This window comes from Lepidothrix coronata, unplaced genomic scaffold (assembly GCF_001604755.1).
Source record: "Lepidothrix coronata isolate B3197 unplaced genomic scaffold, Lepidothrix_coronata-1.0 Scaffold0, whole genome shotgun sequence".
Taxonomy (NCBI): Eukaryota; Metazoa; Chordata; class Aves; order Passeriformes; family Pipridae; genus Lepidothrix; species Lepidothrix coronata.
The window spans coordinates 11380264-11401392 of record NW_016690180.1 but is presented as its reverse complement, the minus strand read 5'-3'; the positions used below and the strand labels follow the sequence as shown (position 1 = coordinate 11401392).

Below are 21129 nucleotides of genomic sequence, written 5' to 3'. Positions count from 1 at the left end.
TGTATTCCATAGAACTGTTGATTAAGGGTTTATTCCATAGAACTGTTCATTAGGGGTTTATTCCATAGAACTGATGATTGAGAGTCAAGGCGCGAAAATTTTTAAAGCAAGAATTGAAGTTAATGACTGGGAAAAGTCAGCAAGGTGTAGGAGGCTATAGAACAGTCTCAAAGCAAGATAATAGAAATTAAAAAGCCTCTGAAAACACTTGAGATAAGACCTGAATATAAAAGGGCTTTCACTGAATTGGAAATTACCTGCAAAAGTCTGTAACTCTTTTCTACCTTGAATTTCTGCTAATGCCAGGGAATAAGGAAATTCTGTCTTGGAATTCCTACTTGGAACTGTGCTGGATGTGACCTCCAGTGCCTCATCTAAGTTTGAAGTTGGATCTCACTTGAAAGTTTGCCTTGCTTTATGTGGAAGACTGCACCATCAGAGGTCACTTCCAAATTAATTTATTCTGTGATTCTGAAAGGAGAAATTGTGCAGAATCTCAATTTAAAAGAAAAATAGTCCCACTAAAATATATTAATTTAAATGCTTTAGGTTTAAAAATGCTAAACTTTAGATTTATTGAGTGGGGATAAATGTCCAAGAACTGAGTTGACCACTAGTGTGTGTTTAAGGAGTCATAAGGACAAGAAGTGCTGATCTGCGCTGATCACTGCACAGCTGTTTTGTTAAAAGTGTGCTGAAAACAGACCAACTGCTTTCTATTACATAGCAAACTACTGAAATCAAAGATTTTTATGCAGTTTTTTTTAAAAATGCAAATAAATACTTTCCTGTATCATCATTTACGTATGTTGTGTATGTTTAAAAAATATTTTCCTTTCTTCTGTTCTACTACTTTTACAAAGTATCCCATGATTGTTAATACCTTATGGGTGACAAAAATATTTCTGTCTGTCCTGATACAACTAGATAGCTTCCCCCAAGATTATGTAGCTGTGTACCCTGTTTTTTTTCTGTAGCAGTACTCTCTAGTAAAATAGAGAAGGAAAGGTATTAACAGCAAAAAAAAATCTTAGACTTTTTGACATACTTTATTGAACCTGCTATGGTCAGAAAAAAGTCAAGTAAAAACACTTAAAAATCATTCAGATGTCCTCTCACACTTGAATAAGCTGGCAAAATTCAATCAAAACATCTACTCGTTGCAAGAGCTTTGTGAAAAATTTTTAAGGCTTTGTTCTAGCCACCATGGTATGAGACCTTCTGAGGTTCAGCCTAAGATCTGACTTTAATGTTTTTCAGTCTCCAGCAATTTATGGAGTCTGTTGTGTAAGACCAGTTCCTGACAGCACAGCTCTGTCTTATGTTAAACAAAACCACCTATGCCCTTGAAATAGTTAAGCCTGTGCTTGAGCCCTTCACTGACCTGAAGCCTTATGAAGAGACTGATAGGTATAAACTGGTAGATTTGTACTGTAGGTATAAACGCTGCATAACATCTAAAATAATAAATTATCCCACTTTTTTCTTTTTTTCGCCTAGTCTTGCCAGCTGGTGTTCTTTTCCTGTGGCACGCTTTGCTTTCTTACCTACTGTGTATAAAAGAAACAGGGAATCTTTTTTTAGTCTAGTCTTATTTACCAAAAAGGCAGCTGTCACATTCATTACTGGGCTTTTTTCATTAAAATAGTTATTAAGTCTTTCTTAAATCTACTGGAAGGCTAAAGGAATTGACCTCTTACATGCTTGTATGTAAACTAACAGGGTGACTTGTTGCATGCAGCTTCAGTTTCTGCTCCTTGTTCTGCAGATGCAGCAAACCTGTGCATGCTTAAAAACCAATTGCCTTCTGTCATGGTTTAGTGCATGGCATAGAAGCTGTAGCTATGTGTCTCAAAGCTGAGAAATGTGCACTAGGAAGTTCTAGGTGTTCATTTCTATTTTGCTTGAATGCCTAAGAGTCAAGTCACAAGAGTACTCAGCATTTCAGTTCCCTGCTTTGTCTCTGCAAAATAGACATTCTCATTATAGCAGAAATACCATGGGTATACTTTAAAAAAAATAAATCTCAACAGTCTAGTGTTAGTTTTAATGGTTATAGATACATGATCTTTTACTGTATCTAATTCAGACACTCTAAATGCAAAAACTTTGCCTAGTATGGTTCAGCTGTGTCTTCTGTTCAGCAAACCTGTTTGGCCTGGACTGAGTGATAAGAAGGTAACATTCTGTGTTTGGTAAAGTTTCATCGTTGCTTACACTGTTGTTCTATACTTAGTTTTGTGGGTTTAGGGAAATAATTTTAGGTCAGCAGCAGTGGTTTTTCTGGTTACAGAAATAATCTTTATCCACTAATTACATGTTTATATTGAGAAACAAGTCAGAAAACACTTAAGAATGGAACTATGCTAGAAAAAGAATTTTTCCATCAGGAAGAAATCATACATGTGTGCAACAGTCTTCCTCCACTGTCTTAGCAAGTCTAGATTAGTAGACACAATTACATATAGGTGTGTATAAGAATGGTTAGTATCTAAAGTCACCAAGGTGACCTTGGGAGGTCAACTATTTCAGCCCCCTGCTCAGGCCTATGTCCAGCCAGAGTTTGCATATCTACAAGGACAGAAACTCTGCAACCTCTCTGAGCAACTTGTGGCAACCCTTACAATAAAAAAAGATCATTTTCTTATGTTCAGAAAGAACCCACAACCTTTAAAAGACTCTAAGCAACATTAACTTAATTCAGGAGCAACTTCATCCCTGCTGCTTTTTGATACAAATTGGAGAGCCATAAAACCTGATTTTTTTTACATCTTAATTAATTCCTGAAGGTTTGCAAGAGATGTGGTTACTGATCACCCAATGGCATGCAGCTTAATCTGGAAACATCCCATCTGTGGTAAATAAACATTTGCCAGGATAGAACCTACATCATTATTTTAATAATTGGAAATAATCATATTTATTTTTAACTAGTGTTTACTTCATGTTTATGTACTCAGCATCCAGGTCTGCTTGCTGAGGGAGGCAGCATCAGATGGCACACAGGAGCATGTGGATTGTTAATTTCTCAATACTTGCACAAAAGGCTTTGAATGGCACAAGCAGATAGAAAGAGCACAGATCTTGGTCAGACCAAGAACAGTTTCAGGGAAATATGTATTTTGGTTTTCTTCTCATTCATCGAGGATCTTGTCTTTACTAATAAAAAAAATAAATGTTTAACATAAGTAAGGGTCACAGGAAAGTGAGGTAGTGATTTGCTGCTTCTGCTGCTGCTGCATCAGTTGCCTAATCAGAAGTATATAAAATTATATTAGCAGGCTGTGAAATTGTTTTAGGTTTATAAGTGGGAACAGAAGAGTCAGTGTTTTTCAGTAAATCTAGCACGGAAGCCAGCTGTTACTTATCAATGACATGATTCAAGCCTTAGCATGTGTGAAAATAAATAAATAAATTCTCCCCTTGATTTTCCATCAACAGGCCTGCTGAGTCTCCTTAGGCATAAAGTTTATTAACCACTGCAAAATACTTGTGTGTGATGTACAGTCTTTTCCTAACCACTGTCTATGTAAAGTACAGCCACTGCTGAATAGCAATTTTGTCAATGTCTAATGTGTTTGATAACAAAAAACATTGAAGAAATCAAAATCAGTAACCCCACATCTGTGATGGATCCATAATGCCTTGTCAGGGCTTTAGCTCAGCTGTAAGACTTGCATTGCCTGCACTGCTGGAAACTCTGCTTGTAGTCATCAGCATGCATGATATGGGGGGAGCTTAACCCTGGTTGAGATAGTGGCACTCTTTGTCTGAGTGAGAGCTGGTGTTCCTGGCTTTAACAAAGTAAGCATAGTCCAAAAAATACCTCAGTCCTTTACTGTCACCTCTGCAGCCTCAGCAAAAGTGGGATAGCAGGTTTCTGCGTGTATCTCGGGCAACTCAAAAGTAAAACTGCCTATGGCTGGTGAGTCCAGACACTCCCACAAGAGTAAAACGTCTTTATTAAAAGTGCTAAAGCAGTTGCAGCTTGAAATATTGGTATAATAAAATTGTATGTTTTACTGTCATCCTAAAACCCACTAAAAATTGATTCTTTGAAGGAGTATTAGGAAAATAAAACTGAGGTAAACCTTGAGCTCACTGTAGAGCAAGTTCATATTGTTTGAGGTACTAAAGATTTGTTTTACCATTATGTTCTTCTTGTATATGATTAAGAAGTTAAGCACAAAGCTGCCTGAGCCCAAGGCTTTCTGACTGGTTTGTGACATATCAGAGAATGGACTTAAGAATTGCTGACCCTGTTTTTCTTACCCTTCTCCCCCATTGTCTTTGCTGAATGATTAGCTGATGACTCATGCCTTGCGCTCAAGGGTGAAGTAATGCTTCCTGAGTCGTCTTATTTATTTTGAAATCTGTTCCTTATTTCTGTATTGTTTTAAATCCACTAACTGTATGTGTGTGCATGTCTATCTGTCTGTCTATCTATCTATCTATCTAATCTATCTATCTACCTATCCATCCATTTCTATCTGTGTTTCCTTGTCTATAAAAAGAATCTTATTGAGGTCTTTATGAGTGAACACCCAGAATATAACCATTCAGTTTTCACTCTTCAAATTTTTTTCCTTTAAGTCCTTTTCTGTTTCCTGAGTTGATTTATGTACCTTATGATTAAGCAATAGATAACCATAAAAATGTCTGAAAAAACCAGAGACCATGTCTCTGAAATATTCTTTAGGTTTAGGGATGCCTTTTCTCATAGGGGAGATGATTCTTCTGGGCTGCTATTTTAGTCTGCTGCTTCCAGACTTCTTTCTGTACTGTCTGCAACCAAATACTTGTAAGTAAAGCAAGCTTCAGTTGATGCTTGACAGAGGAGATTTGTTTTGTCAGGAAATTATCACACTTCACACGGATTTTTCTCCAAGTGATTTCAGTAAATAAAAAAGCTGGCAGAATTATCAGTTGTAATCATAGATGGTGGCCCCACATTTCTGTTGCAGCAGCAGCAGAGGCTGCAAAAGAACCTTAATCTCCTAGGTCAGTCAAAGCAGTGTGATGTAACCAAGCATGAGCTTCCAGCAGCTTAGCAGACAGCATATGCATATCACTGCCTTTAACCATATCAGCAACTGTGACCGTTTACTGTCACTAAAAATGTGTCAGATGGCAGTTTGGGTTCTAATTACAGCATCTGTTGGTCTGTAGCAGACTACTCTCTCCTACAGATGCCCTGCAGGTCATACTGTATGTGGAAGTAATATTATTTTTGAAGTGTCATCTAAGATAGTAGAATAAAAATTAACATCTGAAATAAGAATATGTTTCTTTAAAAAATACAGCTATCTACAGTTAAAAAAAAAAAAAAGACCTAACACCAAACTGCCATAACAATGCAATATGCTGTTATGAAAGGGAAAGCAAATTTGCAGGAGACTCCTTAATCTGCATGACACGAGTGTTTGAGTAAGAGAAATATAACTGAGAAATAACCAAGATTAACTATCTTTACCAATTAATTAGTCCATGGCTTCTCGTATGCTTTCTGAAGCATTCTTATGTTTCATTTTGAGTTGGAATTTGTCGTGTTATACTGGTTGCTTCAGGGGCAAAAGTTTTACTGGAAACACAGAGCATTACAGGAGATGAAGCTCTTTTGACAAAGTGCTGATGAGGGTGAACTCCTGGCAGGGAGACAAATGAACAATTCCTCTTATCAGTGTTTAACTGCTATAATGTGTCTATTTGACAAATACAAGATCACTTGAACTGGTCTTTTCTTTCTGAAAACATAATCGAATTAGGCGTTCCAGAAAAATCACAACAGGGAGCACCTCTGAATTTTGCAGCTTCTTTGTCATAGAGCACCTGATGCTAATGTTGTGTATTTCTTCCCCCTCCTGTAGGTGCCTGAGATTATAAGCTCTATTCGACAAGCTGGGAAAATTGCTCGCCAAGAAGAGTTTCAGAATAATCTCTCAGATATTGAAGACCCTTTTGCCAAAAAGTTCGAGGTGCTGTTCTGTGGACGGGTGACAGTAGCACATAAAAATGCACCTCCAGCACTCATAGATGAATGCATTGAGAAATTTAATCGTGCAAGTTGTACAAAAAATTCAGATTTCAACTCATCGTCCCAACAACATGAAACTGCCAATAACTTCGGAGGCTTCTCTTTCAGTAGCAAATTTCGGTCTGTCTTCCAGCCCTTGGTCAGTGAAGAGGAGGAGAAAAGGCCAATTAGAAAATCTTTTTCTCAGCCTGGGCTTCGTTCCTTTGCTTTTAAGAAGGATTTCCAAGAGGGAAGCCATAGAAGTGACAGCTTTCTCAGGTCTTTTGAAGAAGATGCAATTTCACTGAACCTAAAAAGTCAACTTATCTATGGACACAGTGTTGTGCAGCCAACTGACATTGCAGAAAACCGGACAATGTTGTTTACGGTAAAGCAAGATTTGCAGCTCCCAGTGGCATTTTCACATTTTGGAGTTTGGAGTGGCAAACACCAAAGCAGATGTTCTGACAGATGGCAGTTACTTCTTTGATAATTTAATTGCAATTACCAAAGCTTAACTTAAACTTGCCTGTTTCTCTAGAGAGCATTACCTATTAGTGCAAATTGGTTTACATATCCAAATAAGTTTATATTAAATAGTTTAAAACTGCACTACCTGAAACACTGGACTTCTAAATATAGCTTTTAGAAAGCTATGCAGGTTAGTAGATAGTTATGCAATTGCATAATGGTACATAGTTACACCAACTGGTAACAGCAGAAATAAATTTCCAGATGAATGAGTTATATGTAACTAGAGCAGAAGGACCAAACCATGACTGAGAGCTAGTAAACCTTATGTCCCATATAAGCAGTGTAATTCATGAAAGTGCTCCTGCTGCCAATGTCTGTGTAATGATAGAATAGTGTAATAACTTCTTATGCTACTGCACACATGCCTCCACTCCTGCCCTGCTTTGGTGTGGCTAGCGATGCCCATGCCTTGATAGGTGAGCAGCAAAACTATTTTCCAAGTTTTGAGAAGCAAGTAAGGAATGTGTTATTTGCTTGTCTTCTAATCCTCATGATAGATAAGCTATATAATATATATATATATTTTATATATCTTGTGTCTTATAAACAAAATGCAAACCTGGAGCTAATACTGCAATGGCTAATTGTTCTGAGGTCCTCTTGGATCTGTCAGCTTCTGTTGAGGCTGGGCGTTTTAAGGACAGTAACAGGAGTGTGTGCAATTACAACATGTTTTTTGCAGGGAGGTGTTATATCTCTAAAAAATAACACGAAGAAAAAGTTGTAGTTAGTTATACCTTATTTAAAGGTTCTGTTTGGTTGTGACAGGCTGGCATCAGACAGAAGTAGAAGATGGAGAGAAATTTTCTTCCCCAGTAAAAAGAAATCCATGTTTACCTTCTTCTCCTAACATGTATTTCACACAAAAAAATATAGATACCATTTGTAATAATGTCTAATTTTTAAACAAATCATGACCCATTATTAGTTCACAGCACATATTTTAGAGATAGAGAGATTATAGATGCACTGCCTAGGTCCAGATCCTCTTACTCTAGTGAGTGCATTTTCAGTTTATATTAAATAGATGCCACAGTTCTGAAAGACACATGCACCTTCAGCCTGAGCATGAAATGTGCTGACAGGCACATTTACCACTTGTGGGGCTCTGCTGATCTGACTTTCTGTCTTGGGTTGCTTTTTGCCTGAGAAAATATTGTTTAGTATGCACAGCTGTATTCTTCTGCTATTCAGCCAGTCTAAATTCAGCTCAATATCAGGAAGTGTAGTTTGTGCCTTCAGTATCCACAAGAGAGGAGCTCGTGGCAGTGCTGTGTTTGTTGTTTAGCTGTCCCCTGTGTTCAGCAGGTTCTGAGTAGCCACAGCATGCACAGGTCTTCAGCTTTGCTCATCCTTTTTTTTGTGGCTACATATGAAACGTTTACAAGTAACTTTATATCCAAAGGAATAAGAATTGTTGGTATGTTCTTAGTTAAGGTTCTTGAATTTTCCATGGCACTGCAGCAAAGGTTGGTTGGTGGATGAGGTGTGAAAAATACTCAGATTAGTTACCTGCCAACTCTTCTTACCTGGTTCAAACAGCCCTGATTTTGGTATCTCTTCCTGAAGAACTGATTTCTTAGCCAATTTCTTAGGATTTGGGGGGTTTTACTTGTAGGCTTTTCTCCTGGCTGTATGTTGAGGGGGGGAGGGGGAAGAGGTTCATTGGTTTGGGTTTTTTTCCCTTGTTCAGTTGACTTCAAATGATCACTACTGCCTTGGGACCAGTTGTATGTGGGACTGAGCTATAAGAAGGAGCCTCTTGCTGCAGGGAGGGTAAAGCAGCAGTGAGCAGGAAGAGGGTGCTGAGTAGGTGTTAAAAGGAATAACCCCATGAACACATGAGAGGTCAGCCCCGGGAACAATACAAGGAAACCAGCAGGGAGCTATGGAAAACCATTGTGACTGGTTGAAGTAAAAGAAGAGGTGGAAGGTGAATGCACAGACCATTTTTAGACACGCAGAGGTGGCACATCTCACTGGATTCATTCATGTTCAGAATTCCACCCTTCCCCCTTTCTTAAGAAATTACAGTTATATAGGTGCTGAGGATGTTTTTATGTGCATCTTTTGGGATTTGGTAGTGGTTGAAGTAGGTTTCTCTAAGTCACACTCACGAGTGTGTCTGGATTCTACCTATCTTCCCTAAAATCTGATATTAGACTTGTCTTTAGCAGGTTCTCTGATGTGCTAGAAAATAGGAGGATTTGATTTTTTTCTGTTGCAATCTTGCAAAGATATTGCCAGAAGTTGAAAAATTGAAAACAGTAGTTTCACTCAAAAACGCCCTTTGCCGGTCAAAAGATATCATCGTCTTTTTGGGTCATTTGCTGAACAAATGGCCTACAGATTAAATTAACTTTGAAAATATACTTCAGTAAAATCATTTGTATAGTTTGAGTTTAAGGCTTTAAATTAAATGTTATGTGTGTCTTAAATAAATAAATAAACCCCTAAAAATAATTAGCTTGAATATAAGGAGAGGCACACACTTGGATTTAAACTTTAGGACAATTTCATAAAGTAGTTTTTGTGAATGTAGTACATGCCAAGACTGCAGAAAATTAGAAAAACGGAATGTGAATATATTTCTCTCAGTGCAAAGTAGGTTACTTGTGGTATTATGTTGTTCTCATCTGTTTAAACACTATTGTCAGTCTCTTGTCTTAAATGTGAAACTAAACCTCAGTGCAGTAGTGTGCAGAGCTCTCAATGCCAAATCGATGTTGGTTCAGTATTCTCCCTGGTAATAAAGAATACACTAATAGGTCTAAATATACAGGTAGAAAAAAATTGAGATTTATGTTCAGGAAAGATTTTTATAGTGAGACAAAAGGAAGTGTAATGTTACTTGTTATCATCTTGCTATTTATTTTCCTTTTTTTAGATTGGCCAGTCTGAAGTTTACCTTATCAGTCCTGACACAAAAAAAGTAGCAATTGAAAAAAGCTTTAAAGAAATATCCTTTTGTTCTCAGGTAAGATTGCAGTGTATTCTTTCTCTCTTTTTTTGTTTTGTTTTGTTTTTGTTTAAATATTCTCTACTTGTGAGTGCTCATGTACTCCTCTTTCCTAGCATTCCAAATGGATTCTCTAAACAGCAGTTTCAGTAATTGCTATTGAAAAGTTGCTAGTTAATCGGTAATGTTTTAAAACTGTCATCCTTCCTTCATGCTTTGCATTGTGATTTCTGAGATAAAGACTCACTTCTTGGTGAAGTGGATGAATAATATGAACCAGAAGGAACACACTGGTCACATCTGATTTGAGATTGCAGTGGGTGTGATTCACTGTTGTGCAAATCTGCGGTTCTCTGACCCATGATTTTCAAGAAGTGAGAATAAAAGGAGAAAAGCTGTATGTAAGAGTTATCTGAAAAATACTTCAAAAATACATTTTTTTCAAGAGTATAAGTTGCATGTATGTAAAAGAGGACAATTCTCTGCCATGCAGAGGTAGTGTGTGTGATGCACTGAGGGTGAGCATGTTTTAGAGCCTCTTCATTCACTGTCAGTCTCTGTTCCTTGTGCCACAGGGTTTGCTTCCCTGTCCTTTTGCCTCTGGCTTTTTTTGATTTTTTTCTTAGTCTTTTTTCCATAAATTACTTTGATTTGTAATTTGATGGTGATAGCTTTCATCACTAAACATTCGGGTACCTATTCTGAAAATTTCAGAGTAAACATAAGTAGTTTGCATGCTGTCAGAGCAAGAGCTTTAAAGACAAGTCCTTGATCACAGAAAAATCTTCATCCCCATCTTTCTTTAGGCCATATCCTTAGGCACGAGCTATTTAGGTAGACTTGGTGGCTTGCTCTGAAGGGTTACAGATGGTTGTGCTACTCAGAGCGGTAGGAGTGAGATTCTGATTGAATTCTCCCCTCGCCTGAAGAAGGTACTACTGGTCAAATGATACGTCAGCTGGGCAAATATTGATATTGGGGTACAGAGGGCTTCTCCTTCAACTATGCACATTCCAGAACACTTGAGGGAACAATCTTATCTTGATCATACAAGAAGTTTAATAATCTTTTCTTGAAGGCACTGGAGTTAAATTATAAGGAAGATAAGAATCAGTACTTAATTTCCAGAATGCCCAGTCCATTACTGAGATATTGTAATGGCAGAAGGAAGTATGTGGTCCTGGGGCAGTATCTGAAAGAGCGAAGAGCGTTTACCAGCAGTTTTGCAGACGGGGCCATGATCTCTGCTATACCCAGCTATCGCAGTTGGGTTTTCAGGAGAAGAAATGGGCTTTCAGAAGAAGAAACATGGGCTGGAAGGTTAGCGCGAGGACTTAGCGCATTCTGTCCTTTGTTCAGCTGACATGCTCTGAACATTTAATGTTACTGTTTTGAATGATAAGACAACATCGTTCAGATTGTGTAAGGGTATCTGATGCTACTAGTTCTTTTTTTTGGAACACGTGGCCATTCTGTTTTATAGAAATATTCACTTTTTAATGCTTTTTAAAATGTTTTCTTCATGATAACAAGGCAGAGAGAATATTCAGTGATTCTTGCTGTATGAACAAGGAAAAGAAAATAAAGAAGTCCTGCTGGCTGTCTTCAGATTGTTTAATTCACTGAAATTCCTGATTTACTGAAATTCATCGTTATGATTTTTGATACAACACTTTATTGCCTCTCTTTACCCTACTTTCATATTGTACCATGACAGCTAGAAGGTATTAAAATAGTGCTGAGTGTAACTGTCTTTCTCTAAATAGGCTCTACTGCTGTGCATGTGTGCATTCATTGTCATAAGTTGGTTTGTCGTTTGTTCTTTTTTAACTAAGAATGTTGAGCTGAGGAGATGTGCAGTGGGATCAGCCAGCTCTACTCACCTGAAACTCTTTTCATAATAGACAGAAAAAAATCAGGAATTAAAACAACTTTCTTATTTTACCAGGATGTGCTGTTTATCTACTGTTGCAAGCTTGAATTTGCATGCATTTTAAGAGAAATAAATGCTTCTATGAGTGATCTTTAAGTAATATATTTAAATATTTTATTTAGCCAAGCTTTTCTTTAGATAAAAAAATTAAATGTGTTTATTCTTTTTTCACTCTTTCTTTGATTTGCTCTTACAAATGTAAAGACCAATTGTTGACCAATTAAGCAAAACAGAAGAAAAACAAAGCAAGCTTTTTTCCCCAGCTATTTCCAATATTGAGTAAAATACATTTTGAGTAGAATTTATTCATTTCTGGTCTATTATACTTCATTCATTAAAAAAGAAAAAAAAGGAAAAAACCCAAACTCAAATCGAACAATGTCTAACTTAATTGAAATTGAAAAGATTCATGAAGTAATAGGTTCTATAACAGAAGAGAATTTTATGGCCAGATGACTTCACCGTAGTTGTAATAGAGATAATTGACCTATATGTAATGCTATTTGGCCTTTTGTTCTTTTATTACTGGAAGTAATACAGGTGCAAAACACTGAAAGTAGATCTTACTGCTTCATTGCTGTTGTTTCTTTGCTAGGGAATTAGACATGTGGATCATTTTGGGTTCATCTGCAGAGAGTCTTCAGAAAATGAAGGCTTCCACTTTGTTTGCTATGTGTTTCAGTGTACAGATGAAGCACTGGTAAGTGAAAAAAGCCAAATAGAATATTAGGCCCTAAAAGTCTTTTGTTGCTCCATTCTCTGTATTTTAGTGAATGTCTTCAAATCCTATTCCACTCAGAAATATAATTATTTCCAAAATGTAACTAATATAGCAGTCTGCAAAAAAAATTTTCATTTGTTTTGAGGGCAGGAGTTAAAATCCCCTTTAAAATCCAATAATTCTTCCATTTATTATGCAAGCTAAGTTGGACCATTTATCACTTTTTTTGAAGGATGTTTTTTTCACAGTGCACCTGTTCTGAAAATCAGAACTGCACAACTGTGCTGTAAGCCAGGCCAGTGCATGACAACTGCAGTAAGCTTTCTTGTCATGGAGAAGAAAAGGTTTTGAGATAGAGGCAGTATCTTTTATTAGACTACAGTAATAAAGTTGGGTGGCCTGGAAGAGATAGGACTTCATGATGAGTTTTGTCTTGCTTGTGTGTTTGTAGCCAGAAACTGCATGGGAACAGCTTGTCTTTTTAATCATAAGCACATTCCCAAACAAGGGGCACTATCATTCTCAAAGACTGTTTGTGTTAAGTAAAACAGAAGCTCAGTGGAAGAGTGAAATTTTGTTCTTCTGTATGTCATTCTTTTCAGGTTGATGAAATCATGATGACATTGAAACAGGCTTTCACCGTGGCAGCTGTGCAACAAACTTCTAAAGCACAGCCCCAGCTCTGTGAAGGCTGTCCTATGCAAATCTTGCATAAACTCTGTGAAAAGATAGAAGGTGAGGTTTAAAGAGCTTTCTGGTTGAATATATTTTCTGACTATTTCATTGGGGGACAGTCTTACAAGTGAAACTCTAAGGAAATTAATATTAAAAAGAGCTTGGGACTTGGGATGGAGAGTTGAAAGCTAGTTGTTTTATTTGGGGGAGTGTAATGTCAGGTTTTCTGTAAGGTAATAAGAATTTTTTAACAAAAGTTAAGCTCCTTTCTTGTGTTTTAGTTCAATTTTTGAAAACTAATTAAGAGTCTAAATATTAGTTACTTGCAGCTCGTTAGCCTCTATTAGCCCTTTGAATGCAGAAGATCATAGATAAGGAACCTGTGAAGGATAGATGCTGCGGTAGCTATGACCATCTTAGATACTGGCATTATGCTACCATTAAGCATGAACTGAACAGTGTGCTTTTAATACATGTGTTTGTGTTGTTGATCTATGCACCTTCATGAAAATGCAGCAATTAGAACTGTAGTTGCTGCCCAGAACAGAAGCTCATGCCATAAAAAACCTCTTTGCATTTCAGCAGATTTCACAGTTAGATTTTGTTCATTTAAGCAGTGTCTGGGGTAAGTAAAGGGCAACAGCAGCTTGTCAGATCACATGACAGTAGCTTGTTGGACTAAAACCTATGTAGTATTAATTTGATGAAACTGGAGAACTTCCAAAACTACTTTCACTCTATTTTGGTTTTCAGCTAGCTATGATTTTTGGGAAGTTTCCCAAAGGTAAATGATACTTAATGTCTGCAGTCATGCCATCTGGTTAATCATATGGTCTGATTCTGAAGGAGGTATGCCACGATCAGAAACTGAAGTACACAGAACTGTTGGTGGTTTGCTGGTTTTTCACAGAAAATAGAGGAAAAGAATTTAATCCAGGATGAGAGCAGAAAATGTAATCTGAATGAAAGGGTAGACTGCTTTAGACTGTCGGTAAATATTTTCAGCAAGAGACAAAGCAAGAATTTCACTAACATGCAATAAATTTACTCTTTTTCAGTAGAGACCAAGGCATACAAATTGGAGAAAAGAGAAGGGAATTATATTCATACCGTAAAGAAAATCCAAGCAGCACTGCATAAAACACCAACTAAGCAGTCTGCTAAAATGCAGTAGATTGTGGGTTTATTTTATCTTGTGTGATAATGGAATCTTCAGCTAAGAGTATAATCCTGGTGTGTGCTCAGTAAATCTCCTCGTTGCAGAGTTCATGTCCCTCGTTTTAAAGGCATGAGTTCAGTAGTAGCTTTAAATGAACCTGGAGTTCCTTCTAATGCCCTGTTATGAAATCATTCAGTGGGTCAGCTCAAATAACTGACAAGCTTTGGCTTAAATTGTGGGCATATTTATGTGATTGATTAATTCTGACAAAATTGACCCTGTAATTTGTTCTTTTTTGTTCCTCTTGGTAGGGTTGCACCCTTCTAAGACTAAACTAGAACTACAAAAGCATCTAACAACACTAAATAACCAGGAACAGGCCTCTGTTTTTGAAGAGGTTCAGGTAAGCTCTTTGTTTCCTGGGAGATTTTAAAGCAACTGGTGTTTTTTGCTAACATCAGTGTGAAACACAAAAGTTATTTTCATTTTTTGTGAATTATTCATTATTTAATAGCGTTAATCACCTTGAACTTTAGTTTCAATATCATTGTTTTTCTAGAGCTGTTAAAAACTTGTCTTTTGATGAAAACAACTGTTTTACTCATTTTTCTTCCACTAATAATACGACTTGTTTTCCATGAAGATGTTGCCTTTTCACTGACTAAAACTGCACACATTTTATTGTGTGCGAAGGCTTGTACTGTGAGGACATTCATACTATTACTCTGACAAAAATAAATTATGGTAATGTTCCAAGATCAGAAAATTTCTCGCCTAAAATTTATCCTAGATCTTAATACTTGTCAAACTAGCTAAAAAAGTTAAACTTTCTATCTTCTTAATTAAATCCATTGTAGGACGGAAGAAAGCATAGCTAGATTTAAGACAGATGATGTGTGTTGTAGGAAACATCACTGGGATTGCCACTCTACTGAATATTAGGAAATTTCAGACTATTGAAAATAATGTTTCCTTCCTCTCCTGAGTCATTTCAGTCTCTTTGTGTGTTTCCATGTGGCAGTTTATCACTCAGTACCAAATTTGGAAGTTACTCTGTGGGGCTGATTCCATGAGCTAAGTAATTCCTTAGTATCCAGCAATTAGCAGCACTGTTACCTTTTAGTGTTCTGCACACAATCTAAAGCTTCGTGGTAGTACCAAAGAGTAAAGTACATCTCTCCTGCCCATCTTTTTCAGCTAACTTTTACAGCTGGACTGCCTGAAACTGTAGTTGTTGTATTCCTACAGATCCGTGTGTTGTAACCACGATTTGCATTTTTAGATAGCTGTGATATTTTAATTAATCTAATGTGCTAATGTGCTTGGCATTAGCTAATTCATACTATATCCTCTGCATTACATCAATAGGCTTAAAACAGCATATGCTTTTCAAAAGTTAGGTTTCTGGGACTAAATTCTTTAATAAATTGTTTTAAAAAGATTTTCTCTCACAATAATTCTGATCTAAATAGAATGCAGTAGAGACAAATATGTTCACCTTGTGCAGTAGTTTTGAAAATACCTATGTAATTTCCCCCACATTAAACGACTAATGAGAATGATTTCTAGAAGGGTTGTGCATTGTAACTCCAGAACACTACTTCACGTGTGCCACAAACTCAGAACTACTGTGTTTTGATTTTCTTCATATCAAAAGCAGATTAGCAAACATATTTTTTTAAGCCTTCATTTGCTTGTGGCAATTTGATACCTTTACGGTTGTCCTTTGTCTTTCGTGTAAATTTTATCATGTATGAATTTTATCATGTATGAGTGTTTCTCTGGCTGTATTGGTGCTTTGCCTGGGACACTGATGTCCTCTGGTGGACTGGAGTAGTAGCATTAACCAAACTAAACATTACACTGACAATGTATGGACTGTGACAAAATGAAAAGAATAAATATTTGTAATTACTGTGCTTGTGGTGTTTTCAATTAAAGAAATTAAGACCAAGAAATGATCAAGAAGAGAATGAGTTGGTTATCTCTGTTTTGAGAAACATGTATGAAGAAAAACAGAAGGACCATGTTCATGTTGGAGAAGCAAAACAGGTAAGTAAACATTTGGGTTTAGTTCATATAAGGAGGAGCCAGAAAAAAGACTTTCCATATCTTTCCAAAGGTAAATTTCCATCACTGGGATTTTGAAAGTTGAAAGTGTTAAGCAGTGGTGATCACTGAATTTCCTTATGATTCATAGGCTATTATCCTTGATAAAAGGCCTATTACATTTACTCAAGAGCTGGAAGCTATTTCTTGTGTGCAAATGACCATTTGAAGTAGCCTCAAGAAGGAGTAGCTGAGGAGAATCGCTGCAGAAACTTCAGCAGAGACTCTCGTCCATTTCCAAAAAGCTGAGCTACCTTCTAAACTGCATCAGGTTCCATCAGTGCTGTTTAAGGCCATTTACAGAGCACAGTTAAGATTTTTCAAAAGGAATTAGTGATTTTGGATGCCTTAGTTTGTGACTAATTAACTTGAAACACCTCAAGGTGGCCTGTATTTTAAAAAGGATAGACCCCATTCTCTGGAAACTTTCAGTTCCAATTATTTGATCCTTTTAAAAATCTTGGTTGTCCCTTTGCTGCTGGCTGGTAATTCCATTGTGATAACTGCTATTGGCCATTGGTGATATAAACTAGCAAATGAATATATGGACAGTAATTAGACCTGTGAAGAAATAGGGAAGTAGCAGCAAATCTTCATTTACTATTTTTTCACTTAGTTAATCTCTTCTCCTTTTATGGTTTACTGGCTAATTATTGACCTCACTGAGTAAACAGGAAGAAAACTTTGCATGTTTTGTTCTCTGATTTATTGTCTTGGGTATCTCACCAGAAACAGATTTTTAAGAATAAAGTATTGCAGTTACGGCATAAGACAAAGAAACATTGCCTGAAGTCCTCTATCATCATACCTGAAATATTTTTATTTGGTCTAATGCCAGCTGATTATCAAATAGTTGTCAGTCACAAACAGCTTGGAAATAGGGATCTAGAAAGCAAGATAGATTAGTGTGTCTTCATTGTGATTTGAAAATTCTTAAGGCCTGCTTCAGTCTGTTTGCTCAGTTCCTGGAACCAAAATTAGTTAATCTGACACTTGCAAAGATGACAGTGCTCTAAGAACAGAGTTGACTTGCCATCAGTCCATCATTTGTTTTAGTATAACATTTTATATTTACTCTGATAATTAATCTCCAGAGCTGTGTAATAGCAGATACCTTTGAATGCCTATCTGGCAGTGTTATTTGTCTCAGCAGTCATTAACCCATCACACCCTGGTATCCCTGTTCCTTTCTTTTCTGCATAGGTATTCACTTTCATTCTTTTCATAATCACTTTTTTTTTTTAATATCTAAATCAGGGGAGGGAAAAATTAAATATGATACTCATACATGGATCTTATTTAACAAAAACGTTTCACAATAAGTGTCTTTTCATAAGAACATAATTGTAAGCAGCATCTAATTTGCTCTTTGAGGATAAGATGAGGGAAGGTAAAAAGAAAATACAGAAGCCTGTAACTTTGCCATACTGGAAATAGGATGGTTTATAATTATATGTAGGCAGGACTATTTGGTGATGGTGGTAATGTGCTATTCAGCTGCCCAAGTAGTAGTAATTGGATAGATCAAGCATTCAGTCTCTGAAATTAGGCACAAATACAGAAGGCTACGGTGCCTGGCAGCCTGAAGGTGAACCCCGAAAAATATCATTGAAAACGAAGCTCTGATTTTCTACTGCAGGTGTTGGGTTTGGATGGTCTTCACAGCACTAAAAATTGACTGAAACATTTATTTAAGAAGTAAAACTCTCAATTGATTGTTAGCTTTAAGGTGGAAAAGTTTCTACTTGTGAAATATATTGAAGAGCTTGATTGTTACACATCTTCCTGGCCCTTAGAAAGCCCCATTTTAATATAATAGAGATGGCTGAGAGTTCCAAATAATTATGAACTTCATCCATTTTGATTAATTTCTTAGTTGAAGAAAAGGAAATCCATCAGAAATCTCTAATCTGTTACATTTAAACATTTAGAATTTGTACAACTGTACATTGGCACTAAAGAAAAACTGTCAACAGAGCCATAAATTCCTGTCAAAACACCAGTTCTTCTGAGGCATGCTAGTACACTCAGCACATTTCCTTTAAGAGATTTCCTGGTCTTATGTTAAGATAGTTTGTTAAACTTCAGTACAAGTATCAGTAGAGAAAAAGGCATGAAAAGCCAAGGACACCAGGAGAAAGTACTGATTCAGGTTACAGAAGTCTTCAGCCTGTTCACTGAGATTCTGCTCCATGCTGTTGAGCATTTTGCATTTCTGTTTGCAGACTTCACAGCCTCCTGCTGAGAATGCTGTAAATGAGGTGTCCAGCAGTGCTCCGAGATTCAGATTAGATATGTTAAAGAACAAAGCAAAAAGGTCTCTGACAGAATCATTTGAAAGTATTTTATCACGTGTAAGTATCTTCCTGTTTATTGTCTTTTGAACATAAAGTCATTGCTTTATTTATTTGAATGACAGAAAAGTCATATTTGTTATTCTTCCAGGCTAGAGCTCAGAAGTTATTAAAGGCACAGTGACAAAAATATTTGAATGTACATTTTAGAAGAAGACAAAACAAAGCAGGGCTTTGATAGAGAGAAAACCAAGTCCTGGGTGAAGTGAACTAATTCCTAGATAAGAAATAGTGTATATAGGCATTTCAAAAAATGAATATGAAGTTGAGCATGAGGACTTAAAAAAAGTGATTATTGTTTTATTTCTCTTTAGGATTTAGGAAATTTAAAAAGTAATTCTAATTGTTCACTTTTATTTATGTAGAAGGAAATTATTAAGCAACTGACTAAGCACTCCTAATGAGATAGTATTTATTAGTGACACAGAACTGATAAATAATGGGGCATCTGAACTTTTAAATGCCATAGATTATTTGAAGGCAAGGAATGTAAAGAACTTCAGATGGCACTAAGAATATGACGCATTTATGCAATATTACATCAGCTAAAATTCTCTGTAAACAGTGTCTGGAAATATGGATCAGTGGGAAAAACTTGAGCTTCTGTGTGATAGTGATTCCCAAGAAATCATGTTGGGAAAATGATGAGTAAATGAAAATCTGTTTATCATAAACAGATCGCTGAAATTATCTGCTGAAAGTACACAGCAGCAGTTATGAAATTAAATCAGATGTCAAGTTCAAGCACTATTTAAACCTACGGAGTGTCTTCTCATTCAAATATTTTTTGTTTTGCACCTCATGGGAAAAGTCTGAGGAAAATAATAAACTTGGAAAGACTTCTGCCTGACAAAGGATTAAAAAAATCAGACCTTCTCCCTTAAAAAAAAAAAGTTTTGACAGAATGCCAAACAACAAATATTCAGGAACAGAAATTGGATTTTCTCATTTGTAATCAGCAAAAAGTTATATAGAAGCAAGATCTAGTCTAATTTATTGGCTCATAGACATGCAACTTGTAGTGACAAAATGAGGTTTTCAAAGCTTATTTCAGACATACCTAACCTGTTCCCATAAAACAAATAATGGCAAAAGCATGGTCTCCCTGTCATAATTATGCATATAGAGAGGATTTTAGTTTAATATCTCCCCTCGTTACTTCCTGGACAGTATTCCTAGAATTCACCCCCATAAAATCCTGCTGCGCATGTGTTTGGGATATGACACATAATGTTAGTGTTGTTACATTAACTATAGTACTGTTCTAATTTTTGCCAGTTTGTCTTGACTGGCATAAGCTTGTCTTCACATAAGCACAGCTGTATATCGGTTGCATTTTCACTGTCATTGCTGTTTTTGATGGAAATTCTTGATTTTGATCAGATCTGAAGCCAGAAGTTGTGACTGAACTTTGAAGAGAGAATAGTCACTGTTGTGAATAATGATAACATTTTATGTTTTACCTGGAATAACAGTTCAAAGAGAACATATGTCATAACATAAGAGCATTAAAAAATAAAACATTTAAGATTAGAAAGATAGAAGTTCCATAATTGTGTTAGCACATAAGAATCCATCACTAGGTTTCTTGATATTTTTCTTGGTTACATAAAAGCATTAGTCAAATCATGCAAAGATATTGTTGAACAGATTATACAGAAATATTTATGCTTTCTGATTCGTAGGCACTGAAATGATAACACCAGAAATTTTTTTGCTGTGTATTAAATTCATACGGGTTTAGTCCTTTGTCATAGGCATCCTTTTCATTTCTCTATATCTTTGTAAGAAGTACCTAATACAGAAGTAAAAACACATAATTGCCAATGAGAATTCCTTAATTCTACAGGATCCTTTAAATTGTCAGAGACTATCCTGAATGAAGCTTCTGTTTCTCATAAGGGCAAAGGATATTCTTAGGCATTTTAGGAAATCAAATTTGATACTGTCTTTGAAAATTACAGATTCTGACTATGCTACACAAATCTCTTTTTCGTATGCCCCATATATCATAATTTTAACTGCTAGTGTGCTTTATCTCTACAGGGCAGTAAAGCCAGAGGTCCATTGGACAGTTCTGGTTCTGTGGATTTGGACAGCTCTGTGTCCAATACCTTAAGCAGCACAAATAAAGTAAGTAAAGCCTGGGATAATTGTACATATTTAGAAACTTCAGATAATAGTCGAAATAAAAGACTATAATATTAGTTGTTCCAAAACAATTGATCGGATGTGAAATGCTCGTATAACTGTTCTGTTCTAACATCTTGCATTTTTTTGGATTGGTTTTTGGCAGTAGACAAGTTACCTGATTGTGTGTGAAAAGAAAGAAACCACAGAACAGCCAAACAGTATGATAAAACAATATCACAGAGTAGGGAGGATAGGTATGTCCTTTTCTTCCTATCTGTAAGAATTCTGCTGCTGCTTGCTGATCCAAATGATGCGTCTTTATTCCTGTGCTGAGTCCCTCTGAGAGTGACAGGGCTGCATTCATTACAGGCAGCTTCTTGGATCAGCCACTGCCTTTCCTTTCTTTTCTCTTTTTTTTTTCCGCCCCAGCCTGAAGCAATATTCAGGTTTTTTAGAATTTGCAAGTTGATTATTCAAATCATTTTTCATATATGTAATGTTAGAATGTGTGCAAGTCCTCTGAGGGACAACTTGAAAAA

At 36.4% G+C, this 21129-nt stretch overlaps 1 protein-coding gene across 1 annotated transcript in view; it reads left to right on the top strand.

The window, feature by feature from the left end:
- Positions 1 to 21129, top strand: part of TBC1D1 (TBC1 domain family member 1) — a 124793-nt gene that overhangs the window by 48351 nt on the left and 55313 nt on the right. Inside the window, exons 3-10 of the mRNA XM_017804186.1 lie at positions 5868 to 6401; positions 9435 to 9524; positions 12035 to 12139; positions 12763 to 12895; positions 14306 to 14397; positions 15936 to 16046; positions 18329 to 18457; positions 20504 to 20590. Of these exons, the coding sequence (XP_017659675.1) occupies positions 5868 to 6401; positions 9435 to 9524; positions 12035 to 12139; positions 12763 to 12895; positions 14306 to 14397; positions 15936 to 16046; positions 18329 to 18457; positions 20504 to 20590 (1281 nt within the window). The remainder of the gene's footprint in view (positions 1 to 5867; positions 6402 to 9434; positions 9525 to 12034; positions 12140 to 12762; positions 12896 to 14305; positions 14398 to 15935; positions 16047 to 18328; positions 18458 to 20503; positions 20591 to 21129) is intronic.